Here is an 18567-nt window from a genome sequence, read left to right as displayed (position 1 = left end):
AAGTCCACTCCCCTCAGCCAGACCCCCTTCCACTGGGCTGAGATGCTGGGCCTATATAAAGTTAACTGGGGGTGGGGGGAGAAAGCGCCTCCCTCCCCCTGAATCACCTTACCTGTAATTCCACCCCAAAGTAGGATGGACAGAGTGAGGAGGACAAAGGGCTCTTGGTGATCTTCCCAACGTAGCGGATGGTGCCGGTGAACAGTTGTTGGTTGAGATCCACCATCACCTGTTGGCCCACTGTAGCCTTCACTGCTGCTTCAAGGCTACAGCGGTCCAGGAAATAGTTCAAGCGCTCATTGAGGGTGTTGATGGCCAGAAGGAAAACCGCTTCCTCCTCATTCACGGGTTGAAGAATTTCTGCCTCGATAGTGACTATGGAATGGCCTTCCAGCATGGTGACCCTCATGTAGGGAGTGGACGTCATGCCACAGGCGATACTGTGCAGATACGTCCTCTCTTTGAGGAAGCACATGCTCCCGGCGGGAAAGAGCTTGCTGCCATATGCAAAATCATCTGTCAAGATGTAATAAACGTTTCTGTCCCCTTGTGAAGGCAGAGGGCTGCCTGGTACAACTGCTGTAGTCATCTTCGCTTCCACTCCGTCCTGAGAAGTTAGAGAATCACAACAGGACAGCACAGAGCAGGTGATTATCATTGTGTTTTATGGTAGCCCCCATATGTGCTAGCTGCTTTTCATACACACAAGCAGAGACTGTGCCTGTCTTGAGGAGATCACAGACTAAGGGGAGACAGGCATCCAGAAAAGGGAGCAACTACCCAGATTTTCTATACAAGATCCATACAGGCAGCCTAGCAAGGGTAGGAGTCTTGCAGATGAGTTCAGGGAAGTGAAAACTCACTCGGGGAGGTGGTGGTGGTGGGGGTTGCGGAAGAAGGTGATTGTTTGAGAGACTGACACATAGGCAGACTAGAGTGAAAACATTGGAGGAGTCAGGACAGGGAACGGGAGGCTATACAAAGGTAAATAAGTAGAAAGGGGCAGAGCTATACAGAACCTGGAAAGTGACCAGGTATCGGGTCAGTTTTCAAAAGGGTTAAAAATCATCATTCGTCATGTGGCAAATCTAGACATTAATGCCCTGGCTGAAAACCCCACAATGCCACACGTAACTGGGAGGAAGGGCTGGGGGATTCCGTGCAACAGCCCTGGTCAATACCCCAAACATCTGGCTATTAGACAATGCTCCTCTGGGGCTGATGGGGGCCAGGACACCTGAACAGGTGGTATATCCAATGAACAATCCATGCCTGGTGAGCTAGTTGTACTGCCAGGTCCTGCCCAAGCCTGCCAGTGTGGTTAACCTTGCCATTAAATATAGGGAGTCGATGAACACTGTACAGGTAACCAGGGCTGGCTACCAAAGGTCTCATCCAAGACTGTGAGAATTCTCTCTCTCTAGGTGGTAACACAGAGCCATTCACCCAAATATTCTACATAAGTACACTTCAAAGCAGTCTGGTATCATTATAGTCACAGCGATGCTTTGTGGGTGTATGAGGTGCCCAGAGTCTGTGATGCATGTAGTCTTAGTCAGGGACTCTGCATTTTAAAGATCTGGAGACCAATCACCTTGTTACATTAACAAGAAAACCACGTGTCACATACAAGGTACTTTCTTCCATTTCAAATTAACACAACAACAGAAATCTCACCGAGTTTTATACTCTGGCTAAAGGGACACCAACATGAAATCCAGCCAGCTTTAAAAAGTGAAGTAAAAGCAGTTTCTGGTGCTGCACTTGCCAATTCCCCCTGCCTAATGTGGTAGTTTTACAACACTTTTTTTTAAAAGTTCTCTCTCCATGGAGAAAACAGTAAGTCTGATTGTATACCAGGGGTCGGCAACCTTTCAGAAGTGGTGTGCTGAGTCTTCATTGATTCACTCTCATTGAAGGTTTCGCGTGCTAGTCATACATTTTAACGTTTGTAGAAGGTCTCTTTCTAGAAGTCTATAATATATAACTAAACTATTGTTGTATGTAAAGCAAATAAGGTTTTAAAAATGTTTTAGAAGCTTCATTTAAAATTAAATTAAAATGCAGAGCCCCCTGGACCAGTGGCCAGGACCCGGGCAGTGTGAGTGCCACTGAAAATCAGCTCGTGTGCCGCCTTTGGCACACGTGCCATTGGTTGCCTACCCCTGCTGTATATTATGTGCTGTTGAATGCAGAAAACAAAACTGAAAATAAAACATTTCTTCCTTCTAATCTCTTTTGGTTATAGGACCCTTATGTGTTACTTGTATTTATACTGGTAAAAACACATTTAGACAGAGGCACGATTTTTAAGTTTGGCTCCTTCAATCGTGCTGTCATTGTAGGGTGAAAACCCTACACGCATTTTGAAACAGCATTTAACTGCCTGGCTTAGTAACAACATACCGGTTTCTTAATACTGAAATGACCGTTAAGACTAAGGCAGGACCTCTGCACTGGTGCAGCTCAAAGTGACTTTAATAGGGCTCCAGATGGGCACAGAGCAGAGCCCCTTGCAGGGTCAAGACCTTACTTGGCACCATTGTTGGTTGTTTGCTGTGGGCACGCCATATACTTTGGACAGTCAAACTGCACGGGATGATTTCATGTTTGCTCCTAGTCTGTCTCACTCCCCAGTTCCCAGCTCTGTATGGGGTATTTGGATCCTGACACAGGCAGCTGGAGGCTCCAATTTAAATACAGGATTTTCCAACTCCTTGTTGATTAGGTTTGGTAAATTCGGGGGTTTCCTTAAAGCCAGACCCTCGCGGCTGGGCCTCAGCTACCTGACCTTTCACTTCTGCAGCACACAGAGCGCTGGGGGGTCAGGAGAAGGGGTGGCCCTAGTGCACTGGGAATGCAGTTCAGTGGCAGTTGGGGGATTCTCTCTGGGGGGTGCTCTGGGGGTGACCCTACAGGGGGAGAGGGGGTTCCCTGAGGGGTAAGGGGTGCACCACAGGCTGGGACTGTCTCTGTTGGAGTCACAAATGGGGGGAGGGGGTGTCCCTGAGTGGAGGGGGTAGGAAGATGACCGTGGGGGGTTGGGGATCCCAGGGGGTGGGGTGCCCATGGGAAGGAGGGGAGGGGCGTGTGTCACAGAGACCCCGGGCGATGCTCTGTAACTGCTCCCCACAAAGCCAGTCAGGACTTTGGGGCGCCTCCTCTCCCATGGAGCAGACAGTCTTCAGGGCAAGAAGCTCACACAGCTTCACCTCCTGGGAGCATTCAGCATATGCCCCTCCATGCGCTTCCCACAGCGAGTCCGCCCAGGCGGGGTCCTGGGGAAGCCAGAGGGTCCTGCACACACCCCCACTTCGCAGTCAGACGTGACTCTCAGCCAGCCAGTAAAACAGAGGTTTATTAGATGACAGGAACACAGTCTAAAACAGAGCTTGTCGGTCCAGCGAACGGGACCCCTCTGCCAGGTCCATTCTGGGGCCCAGCGAGCCAGACACCCCTGTCTGCCCTCACTCCTAGTCCCCAGCCAGCTCCAAACTGAAAACCCCCTCCAGCTCCTCCTTCTCTGGGCTTTGTCTCTTTCCTGGGCCAGGAGGTCACCTGATCCTTTTGTTCACCTTTAGCTATTTCCTTGCAGGGGGGGGAAGGGCCCTGGTCATTTGTTTCCAGGAAGACAGAGTGTCCGTGATTTATGCACACTGGCCTTTATCCCACCTCCTAGAGACTTAAGAAATGCATAGGGGAAACTGAAGCACCTACACAGTATTCAGAGGAAACATTAAGAACAGTCCCACTTTGTCACAGCGTGCCAGAGGGGAGGCGGTGGGAAGATGACCCTGGGGGGAGGGGGTTATAGAATCATAGAATATCAGGGTTGGAAGGGACCTCAGGAGGCCATCTAGTCCAACCCCCTGCTCAAAGCAGGAACACCACCAACTAAATCATCCCAGCCAGGGCTTTGTCAAGCCTGACCTTAAAAACCTCTAAGGAAGGAGATTTCACCACCTCCCTAGGAAACCCATTCCAGTGCTTCACCACCCTCCTAGTGAAAAAGTTTTTCCTAATATCCAACCTAAACCTCCCCCACTGCAACTTGAGATCACTGCTTCTTGTTCTGTCATCAGGTACCACTGAGAACAGTCTAGATCCATCCTCTTTGGAACCCCCTTTCAGGTAGTTGAAGGCAGCTATCAAATCCCTCCTCACTCTTCTCTTCTGCAGACTAAACAATCACAGTTACCTCAGCCTCTCCTCATAAGTTATGTGCTCCAGACCCCTAATCATTTTTGTTGCCCTCTGCTGGACTCTTTCCAATTTTTCCACATCCTTCTTGTAGTGTGGGGCCCAAAACTGGACACAGTACTCCAGATGAGGCCTCACCAATGTCGAACAGAGGGGAACGATCACGTCCCTTGATCTGCTGGCAATGTCCCTACTTATACAGCCCAAAATGCCATTAGCCTTCCTGCCAAAAAGGGCACACTGTTGATTCATATCCAGCTTCTCGTCCACTGTAACCCCTAGGTCCTTTTCTGCAGAACTCTTACTTGCATCTGAAGAAGTGAGGTTCTTACCCACGAAAGCTTATGCTCCCAGTACTTCTGTTAGTCTCAAAGGTGCCACAGGACCCTCTGTTGCTTTCTGCAGAACTGCTGCCGAGCCACTCGGTCCCTAGTCTGTAGCAGTGCATGGGATTCTTCTGTCCTAAATGCAGGACTCTGCACTTGTCCTTGTTGAACCTCATCAGGTTTCTTTTGGCCCAATCCTCTAATTTGTCTAGGTCCCTCTGTATCAGATCCCTACCCTCTAGTGTATCTACCACACCTCCCAGTTTAGTGTCATCTGCAAACTTGCTGAGGGTGCAGTCCACACCATCCTCCAGATCATTAATTAAGATATTGAACAAAACCGGCCCCAGGACCAACCCTTGGGGCACTCCACTTGAAACCGGCTGCCAACTAGACATGGAGCCATTGATCACTACCCGTTGAGCCCGACGATCTAGCCAGCTTTCTATCCACCTTACAGTCCATTCATCCAGCCCATACTTCTTTAACATGCTGGGTGGTGGGGTGCCCATGGGAAGGAGGGGAGGGGCCCCAGGCGGGGGTGTCCCAGAGGGGGGCGGTGGGAAGATGACCCTGGGGGGAGGGGATCCCGGTGGGAGGGGCCCCAGGCGGGGGTGTCCCAGAGGGGGGCGGTGGGAAGATGACCCTGGGGGGAGGGGATCCCGGGGGGGGCCCCAGGCGGGGGTGTCCCGGAGGGGAGGGGGTGGGAAGATGACCCTGGGGGGAGGGGATCCCGGGGGGGGCCCCAGGCGGGGGTGTCCCAGAGGGGGGCGGTGGGAAGATGACCCTGGGGGGAGGGGATCCCGGTGGGAGGGGCCCCAGGCGGGGGTGTCCCAGAGGGGGGCGGTGGGAAGATGACCCTGGGGGGAGGGGATCCCGGGGGGGGCCCCAGGCGGGGGTGTCCCGGAGGGGAGGGGGTGGGAAGATGACCCTGGGGGGAGGGGATCCCGGGGGGGGCCCCAGGCGGGGGTGTCCCAGAGGGGGGCGGTGGGAAGACGACCCTGGGGGGAGGGGATCCCGGGGGGAGGGGCCCCAGGCGGGGGTGTCCCAGAGGGGGGCGGTGGGAAGATGACCCTGGGGGGAGGGGATCCCGGGGGGAGGGGCCCCAGAGGGGGGAGGCGGGTGCTGGGGGGCGGGGGGGGGCGCTTCCCGCTCGCGACGGGGACCCTGGGGCCCGGCCGGGACCCGCCGCCGCCTCTCACCTCCCGCGCCCGGGCGCCGGGACCCTCCGCGGAGCGAGCCGGGGCCTCGCGCAGCCAAGGCGCTTCCGTGTCGGGGGGGGCACCATAGAGTCCGGGGAGGAGCGGGACAGAGCGGCGGCCGCTCTCTCCCCGCACAGCGCCCCCTCTCGGGCCGGGCGCAGAGCCCGCGGGGCAGAACCGAACAGTCCAATCGGGATGAGGGGGAGGGACGTTGCGAACGCGGCTGTCCTATGAGAGGCGGGAGGGAGGACAGGGGACAGGGCAAGCTGACCCCGCCTCTTGCGGGGGGACTTGCTGTGTATCCTAGCCCCTCCACTGCTGCTCCTGAGGGGGAGTCCCCACCAGGCCTCCTGGGTGGGAATGGGGTGGGGCTGGGTGTGAGCACCCGTCCGTTGCTGCCTCATGCTCCAGGGCCATGGCCCTCCCCCAGCAGCAAGGCGCCACCTGAGTCTGAGGCACCCCACGGGTGGGATTCCTGCACCTGGGTGGCGGGTGCACATGCTGCCCAGGCCTGGTGGGTGTCTGGCTGCGAAGGGACGGGGAATAGAGGGTTGTGCATGGTGCTTCCCTGCCCTGGGGATCCCAGCTGGGACACTTGCCTTGGTGGAGGGAGGGGTTGGCTTTGGTGGGAGTCAGGGAGGAGGGCATGGGATGGCAGCTGGGCTGTGGGGAGGGACAAGGAATCCTGCTCTCATATTGTCTTTTCTTTTTCCTTTACCTTGCTCTCTCCCTGCTCTGGCACTAATCGTTTCTCCCCCTTTCCTCCTTCTTCTCTCACTCTCAGCCTCTCTGGCATGTCTGTTCTCCATCACACTCACTTGCTCTGTCCCCAGCCCGCTTGCTGCTCAGGGCTGGCCCCGTGTGTGTGTGTGTGTGCACTCAGTCTGCCACTGGCTCAGCCACACGGGGGCTCCTTCGGGTGGCCAGTCTGCTGAGGTTTATGGAACAAAATGTGCAAACCCCAGCATGGACACACAGCGAGAGGCCCTGCAAACAGAGTCATTCCTGGTTTGCAGGGACACATGAGCAGCCCAAGCACACTCAAACCCAGGCCAGGGAGCCAGGGGCTGGGTGAGGAGCTGACCATCACTGCAATGTTTTCCCCAGGGTTTTTAGACGAGTGGGGAGAGCACGGGGCACCCATGGAAAATGATGTACGAGGATGGGATGGGGTCTGAGGAGTGAAACTTTCTCAGTGTCTGTGTTCACTATAGTCCTTTTCTCGATCCTTTATCTCTATTTCTTTCCTGTCTCCACTTCTCTTCTGGGTCAGGGGTTGTGCCTAGTGGGACTGGTGCAGTTTCATTAATAACGTAGAAGAGGAGGCTAAGCAGCATGTTAATTGAATCCCCACGGGGGCCAGGAACAGAGCCAAGACACCTTTCTCTCGGTCTGAGCAACCGATCTGCTGGGATGGGATTTTAACCTGGAGCACTGCAATGTGTTGGCTCCTGGAGCTGCCCCTTTTCCTTACAGATGAGGGAAATGATGAGCTGCATTTGGCCAATGTCCTGCTTTGAATCCAGAATTGAGAGCTAGCGGACAAAGACTGTAGAGGTCTCTGGGGTGAGTGGGGAATGCACCGACAGAAAACAAGACCAACACCTGTGTGTATAAATATTGGCTAAATAGATTTATTTTCATACAAAGAATTCACAGATCTCCCTGCAGTGACACCAGCAGGACGCCTGATCCCCCATCGATACACCTTATCCTCCTGCTTGAGACCTACAATAACATCCTGACCCGATGCCTGCCTGAAGCTGCTGCAAAGACCAGTCTTCCAGCTGCTGGTTCCCTTGTGCTTCTTTTATTAGCCACTCTTGGAAACGTCAGTACCTGCCCCGGTGCCAGCGTCTCCTAGCACTTTCCAGGGGCTGACGTACAACTGTGCACCTCCTATAAAACAAGGGAGGGAAACCAGAATCCGGCTTCCCCCCTTCTCATCCACATGGGTCCAAAACAAATATTGAGTCAGATTCAGCCATGGTTAGGTGGGCACAACTCCACTGGCTTCAATGCTTACACCCAGGCTGCATCTGGCCCACTGAGGCACCTCAGGCATTTTCCTGGCATCCCCCCCTTATTATGTTACATTCACAACAATCCCAGAGCTGGGTGGACCTGAGATGCTGATTTTTGGAGCTGAGAGGTTGGACAACCCCTCACAACACAGGCATGAATCCAAAGTGGTTTCCTGCTCTCCTCCTTTTATTTATCCCATTGGGGCTCTGGAAGGCTGAGCTCTGTCTGGGATTCCTCGGAAGGGGTTTCACTTGCCCCTTCACTGCTCTCAGATCAGAGGTACTGTTTTTAAAAAGAAGGGATTTATGTAGGAGCAATGAAATGGCAGGGATCTGCAGCAGCTGGGAGGGCAGGGGAATCTCCGCCGGGCGTTTGGTTTCTTCCCAGCTCCCTTCTGTAGCAGTATGGCAAAGTGGATTGCACCACCAGCGGGAGGGACTCAGGAGACTGGTGTCTTTGGTCAGCTCTGCCACTGACCTTCTGGGTGATCTTGGGCAAGTCACTTCACCACTTTGTGCCTCAGTGTCCCCTCCCACCTTTTGCCTGCTGTGTCTCTTTAATAAGTTCTTAGGGGTAGGGACTGCCTGTAACTATGTGTTTGTGCAGCACCTAGCACAATGCAGCCCTGATATCAGCTATTGTCATACAAATAAAATAACAATAATAATAATATAGCACATTTCATCCTGAAGGATCCCAAAGTGCTCTATAGAGTGATCCCTGAAATGCAGCCAGCTCTGGGGTGGGATGTGGCAGCTGTTTAACAGCACACAGCAACACCACACAACAGTGTTTAAAGAAGGGCGAGCAGGATAAACTCTCCGACTGTAACTGCGCTGGGCATGCTAGATTGGCAGAATGTAGTTACCTGAGCTGGAGTTTCGTGCCTACCCTCCTCCTGCCATTGTTCACCCCCATCTCCTACTTTCTTCCATCCTGCGCCACATGCTTGGAACAACCTCCCTACAATCATAGGCCGAGCTCCCTTTGCCTCCACGTTCCCCAGATGTGGCCTGCAAGCTCCAGTGACTGGGTCCTGTTTATGGTCTGTCACCTGAGTTTAGATTGTCAGCCCTGTGAGGAAGGGGGTTGGTGTCAGGTCAACCCTCCTCTTCCGCCCTCTATTTACGGCCCCACAAATGGGATTCGTAATAACAACAACAAAGGAACATGCCCAGGGCACTTACTGACTGCGGGTGGTCAGGGCCTTGGTTTTACATCTGCGCTGAAAGGCGACTGTCCCCCATCCCTGCAGCGTGCAGGTGGAGCTCTGCCCAGGCCTGACCCCACTCTCTCATTCTGTGAGGTCTCTAAGGGGACAGGGCATCATTTCCACATGCCCTGATACCGAGGCTGGTCACACACCTCTCCCCGCAGTTTATACACACATTGAAAAAAGAACTCTCAGCTATTTCTCGAGATCCCAGCACAGTTCCTGGGTCTAAATCTTCCCTGTGCCGCTAAATGGCCTGGAAACCTCAGCACTGGCTCAGCGAGCGTCTCATCCATACTGGCACCCGCTGGAGATCCCAGCTGTTAGTATGTGACACCCGAAGGGCGGGGCAGCCTGTGTTCCTGCCCTGAGCTGGGGCTCAGAAGTGGGTCTGAGTGAGCCGGGCTCCTGTCTGTGGCGCCCGCTGATAGTCCTTTCTCAGGCCAACTCAAAGGTGCAGGGCGGCAGCACAATTGGTCGGACGCCTGGGTCTGAAGCCAGTCGCTTGTTGCATGCCCCTTTCCCTTCTCTGTGCCTCGGTTTCTTGGTTGGTCCGGTGGGGCGAACGATCCTGACTCGCCTCCCTGCCGGGGGCTGTGGAGCTGTCCGGCACTGGGGCGATGGAGAGCCCTAGCTACGTGCAGAGTGCAGCTGGTTCTCAGTCCACCGATTCCTCATCCCGGTTCCCTGCATCCTTCGAGCTAACGAGGTGATGGGCAGCGTGTAACGCACAGGTGAAAAGCCCTTTCAGTGGCAATGCCAAGAACACCCCGACCTCAGCGGCACAAGGCAAGGCAGAGCCAGGAGCTCCACTCGCCAGCCTGGGGCCGGGCAGCTGCCCAGGCTCTGATCTGCTCCAGGAGGAGGGAATGATTCCCTCTGAACACTATGAACTCCAGCAAGGGGGAATGGGAATGTGCCTGTCTTACTGGTGCAGGGCTGGGAAGCCCCCCACAGCTGTGTGGCTCCCGCTCTTGGCCGTTCAGCCTGAGGTTCCCAGTGATGCACTGGGGCCTCTGCCCCCCAGCATGTCCGGTTGACTGGTGGTTGCCTTTGGCTGCCCCTTGGAAATGTCTGCAGGGCAATTCAGAGCCGTTTCGCTCATTGCAGAGCAGAAGCCTTGGGGGCACAGCAGCTCCCCAGGGCCTGCAGGCGCAGGGGGAGCTGCAACACATCAGCAAGTGTCACCCCAACTCTAAAGGGCCGCAGAGCAAGTGATCACGCCCCAGCCTCCCAATAAATAAATAAATAGGGAGCAGGGTTTCCTCTAACCCTTGTGAGGGGCGACAGCCAGGCAGAGCACACACCTCCTGCTATCCAACCCAAGGGGCTCCACACACCACTCTGCCGATGTCCCTCCATTATAACCTGCAGCCCCCCGGGCCACGTACAGCTCGGCCGATGCCCCTCAATCCTGCTCTGCAGTCACCCCTGCTCCCCTTGGCCCTCCCAGGGCCCCTGGGCGTGCGGTGGTTTTGTACTGCAGAGAAATGTCATCTAGGGACACGCAAACACACACAGACTGGTGACCTATGGAAGGATTTGAACCTACAGCTCTTGAGAAGTCCCTCTCCCCTCTCCCCCTTCGGAAGTCTCATGGCGGTGAAATTTTTTTTTTAAACAGATGTTGAAGCAGATCAGACTGACTGGGGATAAGGGAGCTGTTGGGAACCCCTGCCCCGGGTAGCTGCTCGAATCCTCTTGAGAGGCATTGCGCGTCCTGGCACGTAACCCCTTTTCCATCTCCTTGAAAAGCTTGGTTATGACAACAGGAAAGGTACTACCACAGCTCTGCGCTCCCATCTTCAGAACCACCTCTAGTGCTCTCCAGGTCCTGCAAGTGCTGCAGTTCTAGCAGCCAATGTCTCTTCCCCCAGGGCAGCTGACTGATGCAGGGTTATAGCAACCAGCCAGCTGGAAAAGTGGACTGTTGGGGGGATGGCTGGTAGCAGCAGCCAGATCTCCTGCAGGCAAGAATTTCCAGGCTCCCCAGCAGAGGGCCCCAGCTGGGAGAGCCCCGCGGCTGGCTCAGTTGTGCTTGTTGGCCATCTGTCGATCTCTCTTCTTTTTCTCCATCAACCTGGAGGGGGAAAGAATGTGTAACATGGCTTTGGACAGTTAGCCATGGCCCCCTGGGAGCAGACAGCAGATGTCTGCAGGCTTCACAGCTGCTCCCTAAGGAATTGGGATTTGTCACCGCATGAGAGGACAGTTATGCTTGTCTTAGCAGAGGGAGGAGTGCATGTGTAATCACATTGCCCTCCAGTAGCTGGTCTACAGAGTGGATAAAGGACCTACTATTACTATCGCTAAGGGAGCACTCCTTTAGCTGTGGGGGCAGCAGCCTGTGTTTTTGATGCTGAAGTCGTTGGGTTCTATCCCAGCGCCCCGGGGTGGGTGGGTGGATGGGGTTTATCTACGTGGGGTCGGGACTCACTTCCTGTTGCGCACTTCGGTCAGCTCCATCAGCCGCTCCTTGGCCGCCCGCAGTTCATCCAGCCACTGCTGGTGGCGCAAGTCACAGTTGTTGCTGTGTTCAAAGCTCGAGACCCGGTTGGAGAGTTCGCTGGCTCGGTCACGCAGCTGCTGGATGGAGGAGTACAGGTTCTCCTCGTCTTCTTCCTGCAACAAGGAGACGCACAGAGAGAGGCATGTCGGGAGCTGAGAAACCGGCCTGCCCCACCTTGAGAAACACACTCGCGTGAGGCAAAGAGAGGCTGCGGCTCTGGGTAGCCCAGGAGTCCACTAGCCCTCCGGAGCTAGACAGCTGGCTTCAGAATCACTTTCGATCACAAGTGGCATGAGTTTGCCAGCCTCAGCATCGTTTCTAATAGGGATCCACGTCCGAAACTGCCCCATCATTTAGTGACATGCAGACCCCTTCCCAGTCAATTAACCCAATGCTTTAATTAACCCTCACAGCCCACCCTGTGAGCCAGGACAGCATTTGAACGATTCTCCCCGTTTCACAGATGGGGGAACTGAGGCAGAGAGGGGAAGGGCCTTGTCCAAGGCCACACAGTAAGTGAGTGGCCAAGCAGCAAGCAGAACCCAGCTCCTCTAACCACTATGTGACACTCTCCCCTGGGGACCTTCCAGCTGCCCAGGACAGCTGAGCCCGACTGGCTGGCAGCAGTGAGGAATGCAGACGGCTCAGCTCCCAGGTGGGAGTGAAAGTACCTCACACTGCTCCGCAGCGCCCTCTGCAGCTGGGGAGTGAGCAGTACCAAGCCACAAGAGGTATATCCAACTAGTGAAGTGTGGGTGCTCCTTAGTGCCAGGCTGGCGGTTCTCAAATAGTGGGTCACGGCCCCATTTTAATGGGGTTGCCTGGGCTGGCTTAGATTTGCGAGGGCCCGGTGCCGAAGTCCGAGCACCACTGCCCAGGGCAAAAGCCAAAGCCAGAGGGCTTCAGTCCTGGGTGGCGGGGCTCAGGTTACAGGCCCCATCCTAGGGCTGAAGCCCTTGGGCTTCGGCTTTTGTCCCACCCAGGGCAGTGAGGCTTGGTCTTTGGCTTCCTGCCGCCCACAGCAGGGGGGTTCAGCTGGGCTCAGGCTTCGGTCCCCCCTCCTGGGGTCGTGTAGTAATTTTTGTTGTCAGAAGGGGGTCGCGGTGCAATGAAGTTAGAGAACCCCTGGCCTAGGCCCTCGATCAGGGCACCCCTCCGTTGTCCAGCTACAGGCCCTGTGGGCACCTCACCAGCAGCCATGTTCAGCTGGCACCCACCACACTCACATAGTGATAGCAGTGCAGCCTGTGAAGACTACAGATCCCAGCATGCAGAGTTCCTAGGGGAGCTGAGTCAGAAGCTGCATTGCATGCTGGGACTTGTGGTCTCCATGGGCCACACCTCTGTAGGAAAGATGAGGCTTCCCTGCTGAATGCTATAGGCTGTCCCTGCCCTGGCTGTTTAAGCTTCGTCTTCAGTCAGCTGGCGTGGGCTGCTCAGATGCCCAGCAGTGCCGTGAGCTCCCAAGGCCTGTCAGCAGGGGAAGGTTCCCTATGGTGCAGACATCACTACCTTCAGTTCTCCTAGCCAGTCCCTTCCTTCTGGGCTGGCAGCTCTGCGGGGCGAGGCATTGGGCCCGGGGCAGGGGCGCGCTGGCTCTGCAGCGCTGTTCAGAGTCAGAGCTGGGGGCCGGGTGAGAAGGGAGTTTAGGGAGCTGGCTAAAGACCAAAGGAGGCGAGTGACTTAAAGGCACCAGCTGATGCTGGGGGCAGCCAGCTCCTGGTGGGGTGAGTCGCGTCACAGGCCGCTCACCTTGGCGTTGATGATTTCAATGTGGATGAGCAGGGAGGAGAGCTCCAGGTCCTCAGTGTAGCTGTTCTTCAGGGGCACTGACCGGTAGCCTGCAGGCAGCAGCGAGGTGATAACAACCCAGTCAGCATGGCTCCAACTCAGCTCACTGCCCTCCCAGCATGCCCGGGCCTCCGTCTCAGCTCCCGCGCCGCCCTCCCAGCGCGCCCGGGCCTCCTTCTCAGCTCTCGCGCCGCCCGCCCCGCGCGCCCGGGCCTCCCTCCCAGCTCCCGCGCCGCCCGCCCAGCGCGCCCGGGCCTCCCTCTCAGCTCCCGCGCCGCCCTCCCAGCGCGCCCGGGCCTCCCTCTCAGCTCCCGCGCCGCCCTCCCAATGCACCCAGGCCTCCATCTCAGCTCCCGCGCCGCCCTCCCAGCACGCTCGGGCCTCCGTCTCAGCTCTCGCGCCGCCCTCCCAGCGCGCCCGGGCCTCCCTCTCAGCTCCCGCGCCGCCCGCCCAGCGCGCCCAGGCCTCCATCTCAGCTCCCGCGCCGCCCTCCCAGCGCGCCCAGGCCTCCCTCTCAGCTCCCGCGCCGCCCTCCCAGCTCGCCCGGGCCTCCACCTCAGCTCCCGCGCCGCCCTCCCAGCACGCCCGGGCCTCCCTTTCAGCTCCCGCGCTGCCCTCCCAGCATGCCCGGGCACAGATGCAAGCAGCCAGGACCGGCCTCCTGCTCACACGCACGCTCCCATGCACACGCAGATGTTCTTGCACACTCCCCTGCAAACCCGGCAAGCTCACACATTGTCCTTCCTGCCATCTCACAGCAACATAGTCGTTTGGGAAGGGAGGGAGCTGGCTGGTTTGGGGCATCAGGGGGTTGCTGGTGAGGACAGAGTTGGGAGGGGCGGGCACTGCCAGCTGAACAGGGAGGTGCCTGCAGGGTCCTGGGGTGAGGAAATCCCCATGCAGAGCTGGCTCTGGGGACAGGCCTACCTTGGGGAGGGAGCGCGGAGAGGAGGGCCTGGCGGCAGGCAGCCTGTACCTGTTTTGAGGCCCTTGACAGGGAAGGTGGCCTGGGCCAGGAAGTTGGGGTCGCTGAACATGTCCTCCTCGTACACCACGAAGCGCAGGAAGGCAAACTCAGGGTTGTTGATGTCGAAGACGAACTGCTTGAAAAGCCACACGGGGTTCAGGCCGTTATCAGCTGGGGGAAAAGGGGGGAGGTCAGCACACAAGAAACACAAGCCTCCCAACGCCTCACGGCGGCAGAGAACAAAGGGGAGCACCCGCCGTCTGGCAAGGCAGAGGAGCTGGCCGGTGCGGGTGTGTGCGTGAAGGACACATACCACTGGCCCTTGCTGGAGACAGGCTCTGTGGTGTGTCTGTAGGGACCCGTCACCGCCCCCTTGTGGCAGATGTCAGACCCACACAGGGGTACACTAGTCTGGATGGACACATCACGGCTGCCTGCTGGAGTGCATGGGACTCGCTCAAGAGCGAATCGGTTCCATTACTGGTCTCTCCCGGGGAGAACGATGTTACTGACAGATCCCCTGTTCTAGGGTCCCGCTGTCCCTGTAGATCCACCCTCTCCCACGGGGAGCAGTTTTAGGGCAGATGCACTGAGAGACTATGGGCTGACACGGCTCCTTTTACAGACGCCCTCTCCAGCCTTGAGGGTTCACAGCCCCTTATTAGGGCAATTGCTATGTCACACTTCTGGGGTCCGCACAGCCGCTCCAGAGGGGCCATTCATGGGGGAGCTGCCCCTCGCCACCCCAACACACAGGCCTCCAATACCCTGAGAGCTGCAGGGCATGAGTTCTGGTCCTGCTGCGTCCGGCACTGAGGCTGACAAGCTGGGGTCTGTGTACGGCATGTAGGAGGCTCAGGGCATTCTGTGGCAGAGCAAAGCCAGGCCCCTTGTATTCATGCTGCAATTAACGAACAGTCCAACCATGCAGGGAACCAGCTGAATGTCTGCCCAGGCCAGGTGGGGGATGAGCCTGTTAGGAGCATTCTGTTTGGCTACAGGAGAGGGCCCAGTTCTGTTCTCTGCAATGCCTGTTCCCCTCCAGCTCCTCACCTACGACGTCCGTCTTGTTCTTGCTGCTGTCAAACTCCGAGCCGCAGACCTCCACCTCCACGAAGGGGCACACGATGCTCCTGCCGTTCTTGGGGAGATGCCGGGCGCCTAGGATCTGGGGCGAGGAAGCGGAGATGCCGGGAAGAGATGAGCAGACTGCAATGTTAGAACTGCTGCAGAATCCCAGCCAAGGGGGCCGGAACGGGGGGAGGGGGGGCAGAGGGCCATGGCCCCATCACATTTTACCGGCCATAAGGGTGAGAGACAGAGCGGGGACAGGGGGATGGAGAGGAGTAAATGGGAGATGGGGTCTTGATGGGGAAGAGGCAGCAGTGGGGCGGGGCCTCGTGGCATGGGGGGCGGGGTCACAGTTCGGGCACCAGTGCCCCCCTCCACACTTTTAGGAAGCTTCCGCCACTCCTGAGCCTAGCTCCTAGTCGCCTCATTTCTGACTCAATCTCTGTGCTGGGTTTCTGTAATGTCCATCTTTAGGGTCTGATCCTCCTCTCTAGGGATCCCCCATTCTGTCCTCAGGGGCAGCGCAGTTATGACATTGTGTGTCCTAAATCATAATGCACTGGCAGGGGGCAAGCAGGCACTCCCAGGGGATAGGAGCAGCACACACCTGCTCCGGCCTCAGGGGTTTTTCCAGTGTCCCCGCACCACGCACTATTCTATTCTAGAGAGGTTTTTATACTGTGCTCATCACAGTGGTGTCTAAGCACCCGCCTGTACTGCCACGTGATCCCGCATCTGTCACATCCCAGGCCCAGGCCTTGCTGCTTATCCCTGATTGTCATTCTTGGCAGCAGAAACACTCAGTCATGGAGCTGGGGGGCTTGACAAGATTCCCGGCCTAGTCCCAGACGCTGCTCACCCTGCCCACTAGCATCCTGAATTCACCATCTTACTGACTCATCATAAAAAATGGCTCGCCCCACACAAGCAAGGTAGTAGAGTCTGTATATGTGTGTAGGGGGAAGGAGGGTCACACAAGCAGGGAAATAGAGTCTGTATATATATGTGGGGGGCATTGCCCTCTACAGGATGGAACCAGAACTGCTCAGCTGTGTGTCATAGGCTGTATACTGCTAACACCCAACAGAGATTCTCCTTGTGCTCAAGCACAGGGCCCTCCCGTGTTTCTGGAGCAGGCTCTGAGTTCCCTGCCTGAGGTTGGGAGGGGTCACTGCACAGTGAAATATGCCTCTCTGTCATTATCGCCTGTGTCGACACTGCCCTCTGTTACCCCCATGCGGTCACACTGGCTGCAGTGCGGTTCTATGGGTGTGACGGAGACGAGGATTTGGCCCACGGTATTAATATATGAAAGAGACAGACATTAAGTGATTGACGGGCCTGAGGCGACAGGTCCCAGGACTTGGGTCTCTTGGGCCCTCCCCCGAGTCCTAGGCTGGTCTCTCACTTGCCTGGAGCTGCACAGTGATGGGTTCCACAATCTTCAGGCTGCTCTTGTCAAAGGGGTCAAACAAGTCGTCCCTCATGATGTCTGGCTGCAGGACGTAACCGCTTCGGCCTCCCAGCATGAACAGGGCCTGGTTCAACTGCATTGGTTTATCTGGAAGAAGCCCAAAAGCAGCAACCAATCAGCACACGGAAAGAGACAACGGAACGTTCAAAGGGGCAAAAACCAATCAGCATACGACGAGAGACAACGGAACATTCAAAGGGGCAAAAACCAATCAGCATGCAGCGAGAGACAACGGAACATTCAAAGGGGCAAAAACCAATCAGCATGCGGAGAGAGACACTGAAACATTCAAAGGGACAAAAACATAGAATCATAGAATATCAGGGTTGGAAGGGACCTCAGGAGATCATCTAGTCCACCCCCCTGCTCAAAGCAGGACCAATCCCCAACTAAATCATCCAACAGATTTTTGCCCCATATCCCTAAATGCCCCCCTCAAAAACCAATCAGCACGTGGAGAATGGGACAGAGGAATAATCCAAGTGGCAATGACCAATGAGCTGGGGGAGAAGCCGTGTGGGGCCAGAGGCAGCGCAGAGGCACGAGGTCTCTGTGCGGTGTGGAGGCATGTAGGGCATGGTGCAGAAGGCCCTGCCCCCGGCAGTGCTGTTGGTTGGGGGAGCTAACCCCCCCACTTCTGTCACACAGAGGCAAACCTGTGCCTTGTGCCCTGATGGGAGACAGTGCTGGGATCTCCACAAATGGCGCCTTGCAGTGCGTTCTGAGCCCTGCGTGGGAACAGCTGTATAGTGGACGGAACCACCTGGGGTTGCTGGCAATTGGGTCAGACTGGCTCCTGGTCACATGACTGCAGGGTCTCCCTTAAGGAAGCCATTCAGCTGTGGGATTGTCTCCTCAGGGAAGAGAGGGGAGCCCCATTGCTCAGGACATTTAAAGCTAGCTGGGCAAAGCACCTCACGCTATGTGAAAAGGAGTGGCTCTGTGTCTGGACTGCCCCGTGCCCGCTGGTACAGGGTTGGAGAGTTACCGGGGGTCTGGAAGTTAAGGGCCACCAGCTGGCTGCCGCAGATCCACATGGGCAGCGGGTCGTAGTTGGAGGAGTCCAGGCGCTGGCCCTTGGGGTAGACGCGGCTGAGCTGGCGTCGGTTGTACTGCAGGAACTTCTTGCCCTTGCTGCGGTTGGCGTACTTCTCGGCCTTGGTCTCAGGGAAGGAGGACATGTCCCGATAGCAAGCCTTGTCTGTGCCGATCTCTGCCAGGACAATGGGCAAGGTCAGCGGGGGGCCACCAGAGGCCCTCGCTAGGGAGGTATCAGGGTGCTCTGGAGCCTGGCACATCAGTGATGCCCACTGAGGACAGTTGTTCCCTAGGCTGGCAGTCCCCACCGCGAGCTTTCCTCTGCCTGAGCTTAGGGGACACCCTCCACATGGGGCCCACTGCCCACTACCACTGCACTTGCTATGGAGCTCGGCTGCTCTGAATCCTGGCGTGGAGAGCGATGGCTGGCTGGAGAGGCTGGGGCTAGGGCTGGGCAGTTCTGTTGGGGACCAGAGCTGGCCGGGACGGCCGTGGGCTCAGGCAGGGCCTGGAGGGAGCAGCTGTTTGGATGGGTGGGAAGGATCTTCCCAGGGCCTGTTTGGTTCCCATCCACACTGGCAACACCCCTCGGAGGGCTCAGTCAGTGACGCAGCAGCAGCTGGGGCCTTACTCTCTTCATCGAATGGCACCGGGCGGCAGTAAACGACCAGCTCGGAGAGCTCCAGGGCGATCTTCTTCCTCCGCTCCATGATCTTCCCCTCTTGCATCTGCACAAGGAAAGGCAAGCGCT

The 18567-nt window shown here is 56.8% G+C and overlaps 2 protein-coding genes across 5 annotated transcripts in view; both read right to left on the bottom strand.

The window, feature by feature from the left end:
* The window catches only part of LOC101931384 (ubiquitin carboxyl-terminal hydrolase CYLD-like), a 29032-nt gene extending 23175 nt beyond the window's left edge, over nt 1–5857 (bottom strand). Inside the window, exons 1-2 of one of the 2 annotated variants that reach the window (XM_005291101.4) lie at nt 5729–5857; nt 113–607 (exon numbers count right to left, since the gene is read on the bottom strand). In XM_005291101.4, the coding sequence (XP_005291158.3) occupies nt 113–589 (477 nt within the window). In that variant the 5' untranslated portion in view covers nt 590–607; nt 5729–5857. Of the gene's footprint in view, nt 1–112; nt 608–4532; nt 4658–5728 lie in introns of those variants that run through there. The other variant, XM_065586354.1, reaches the window with a different exon arrangement.
* Nucleotides 5858–7336: 1479 nt separating this feature from the next.
* The window catches only part of LOC101930905 (1-phosphatidylinositol 4,5-bisphosphate phosphodiesterase gamma-1-like), a 79546-nt gene continuing 68315 nt past the window's right edge, over nt 7337–18567 (bottom strand). For all 3 annotated transcript variants that reach the window (XM_065586344.1, XM_005291099.5, XM_024102713.3), the window contains 8 exons: nt 18448–18544; nt 17767–17991; nt 16717–16865; nt 15287–15401; nt 14243–14404; nt 13228–13316; nt 11404–11588; nt 7337–11046 (listed from right to left, as the gene is read on the bottom strand). In XM_065586344.1, the coding sequence (XP_065442416.1) occupies nt 10995–11046; nt 11404–11588; nt 13228–13316; nt 14243–14404; nt 15287–15401; nt 16717–16865; nt 17767–17991; nt 18448–18544 (1074 nt within the window). In that variant the 3' untranslated portion in view covers nt 7337–10994. The remainder of the gene's footprint in view (nt 11047–11403; nt 11589–13227; nt 13317–14242; nt 14405–15286; nt 15402–16716; nt 16866–17766; nt 17992–18447; nt 18545–18567) is intronic.

Source organism: Chrysemys picta, chromosome 2 (assembly GCF_011386835.1).
Source record: "Chrysemys picta bellii isolate R12L10 chromosome 2, ASM1138683v2, whole genome shotgun sequence".
Classification (NCBI taxonomy): domain Eukaryota; kingdom Metazoa; phylum Chordata; order Testudines; family Emydidae; genus Chrysemys; species Chrysemys picta.
The sequence above is the reverse complement of the archived record's forward strand: the minus strand, read 5'-3'. Positions and strand labels throughout refer to the sequence as shown.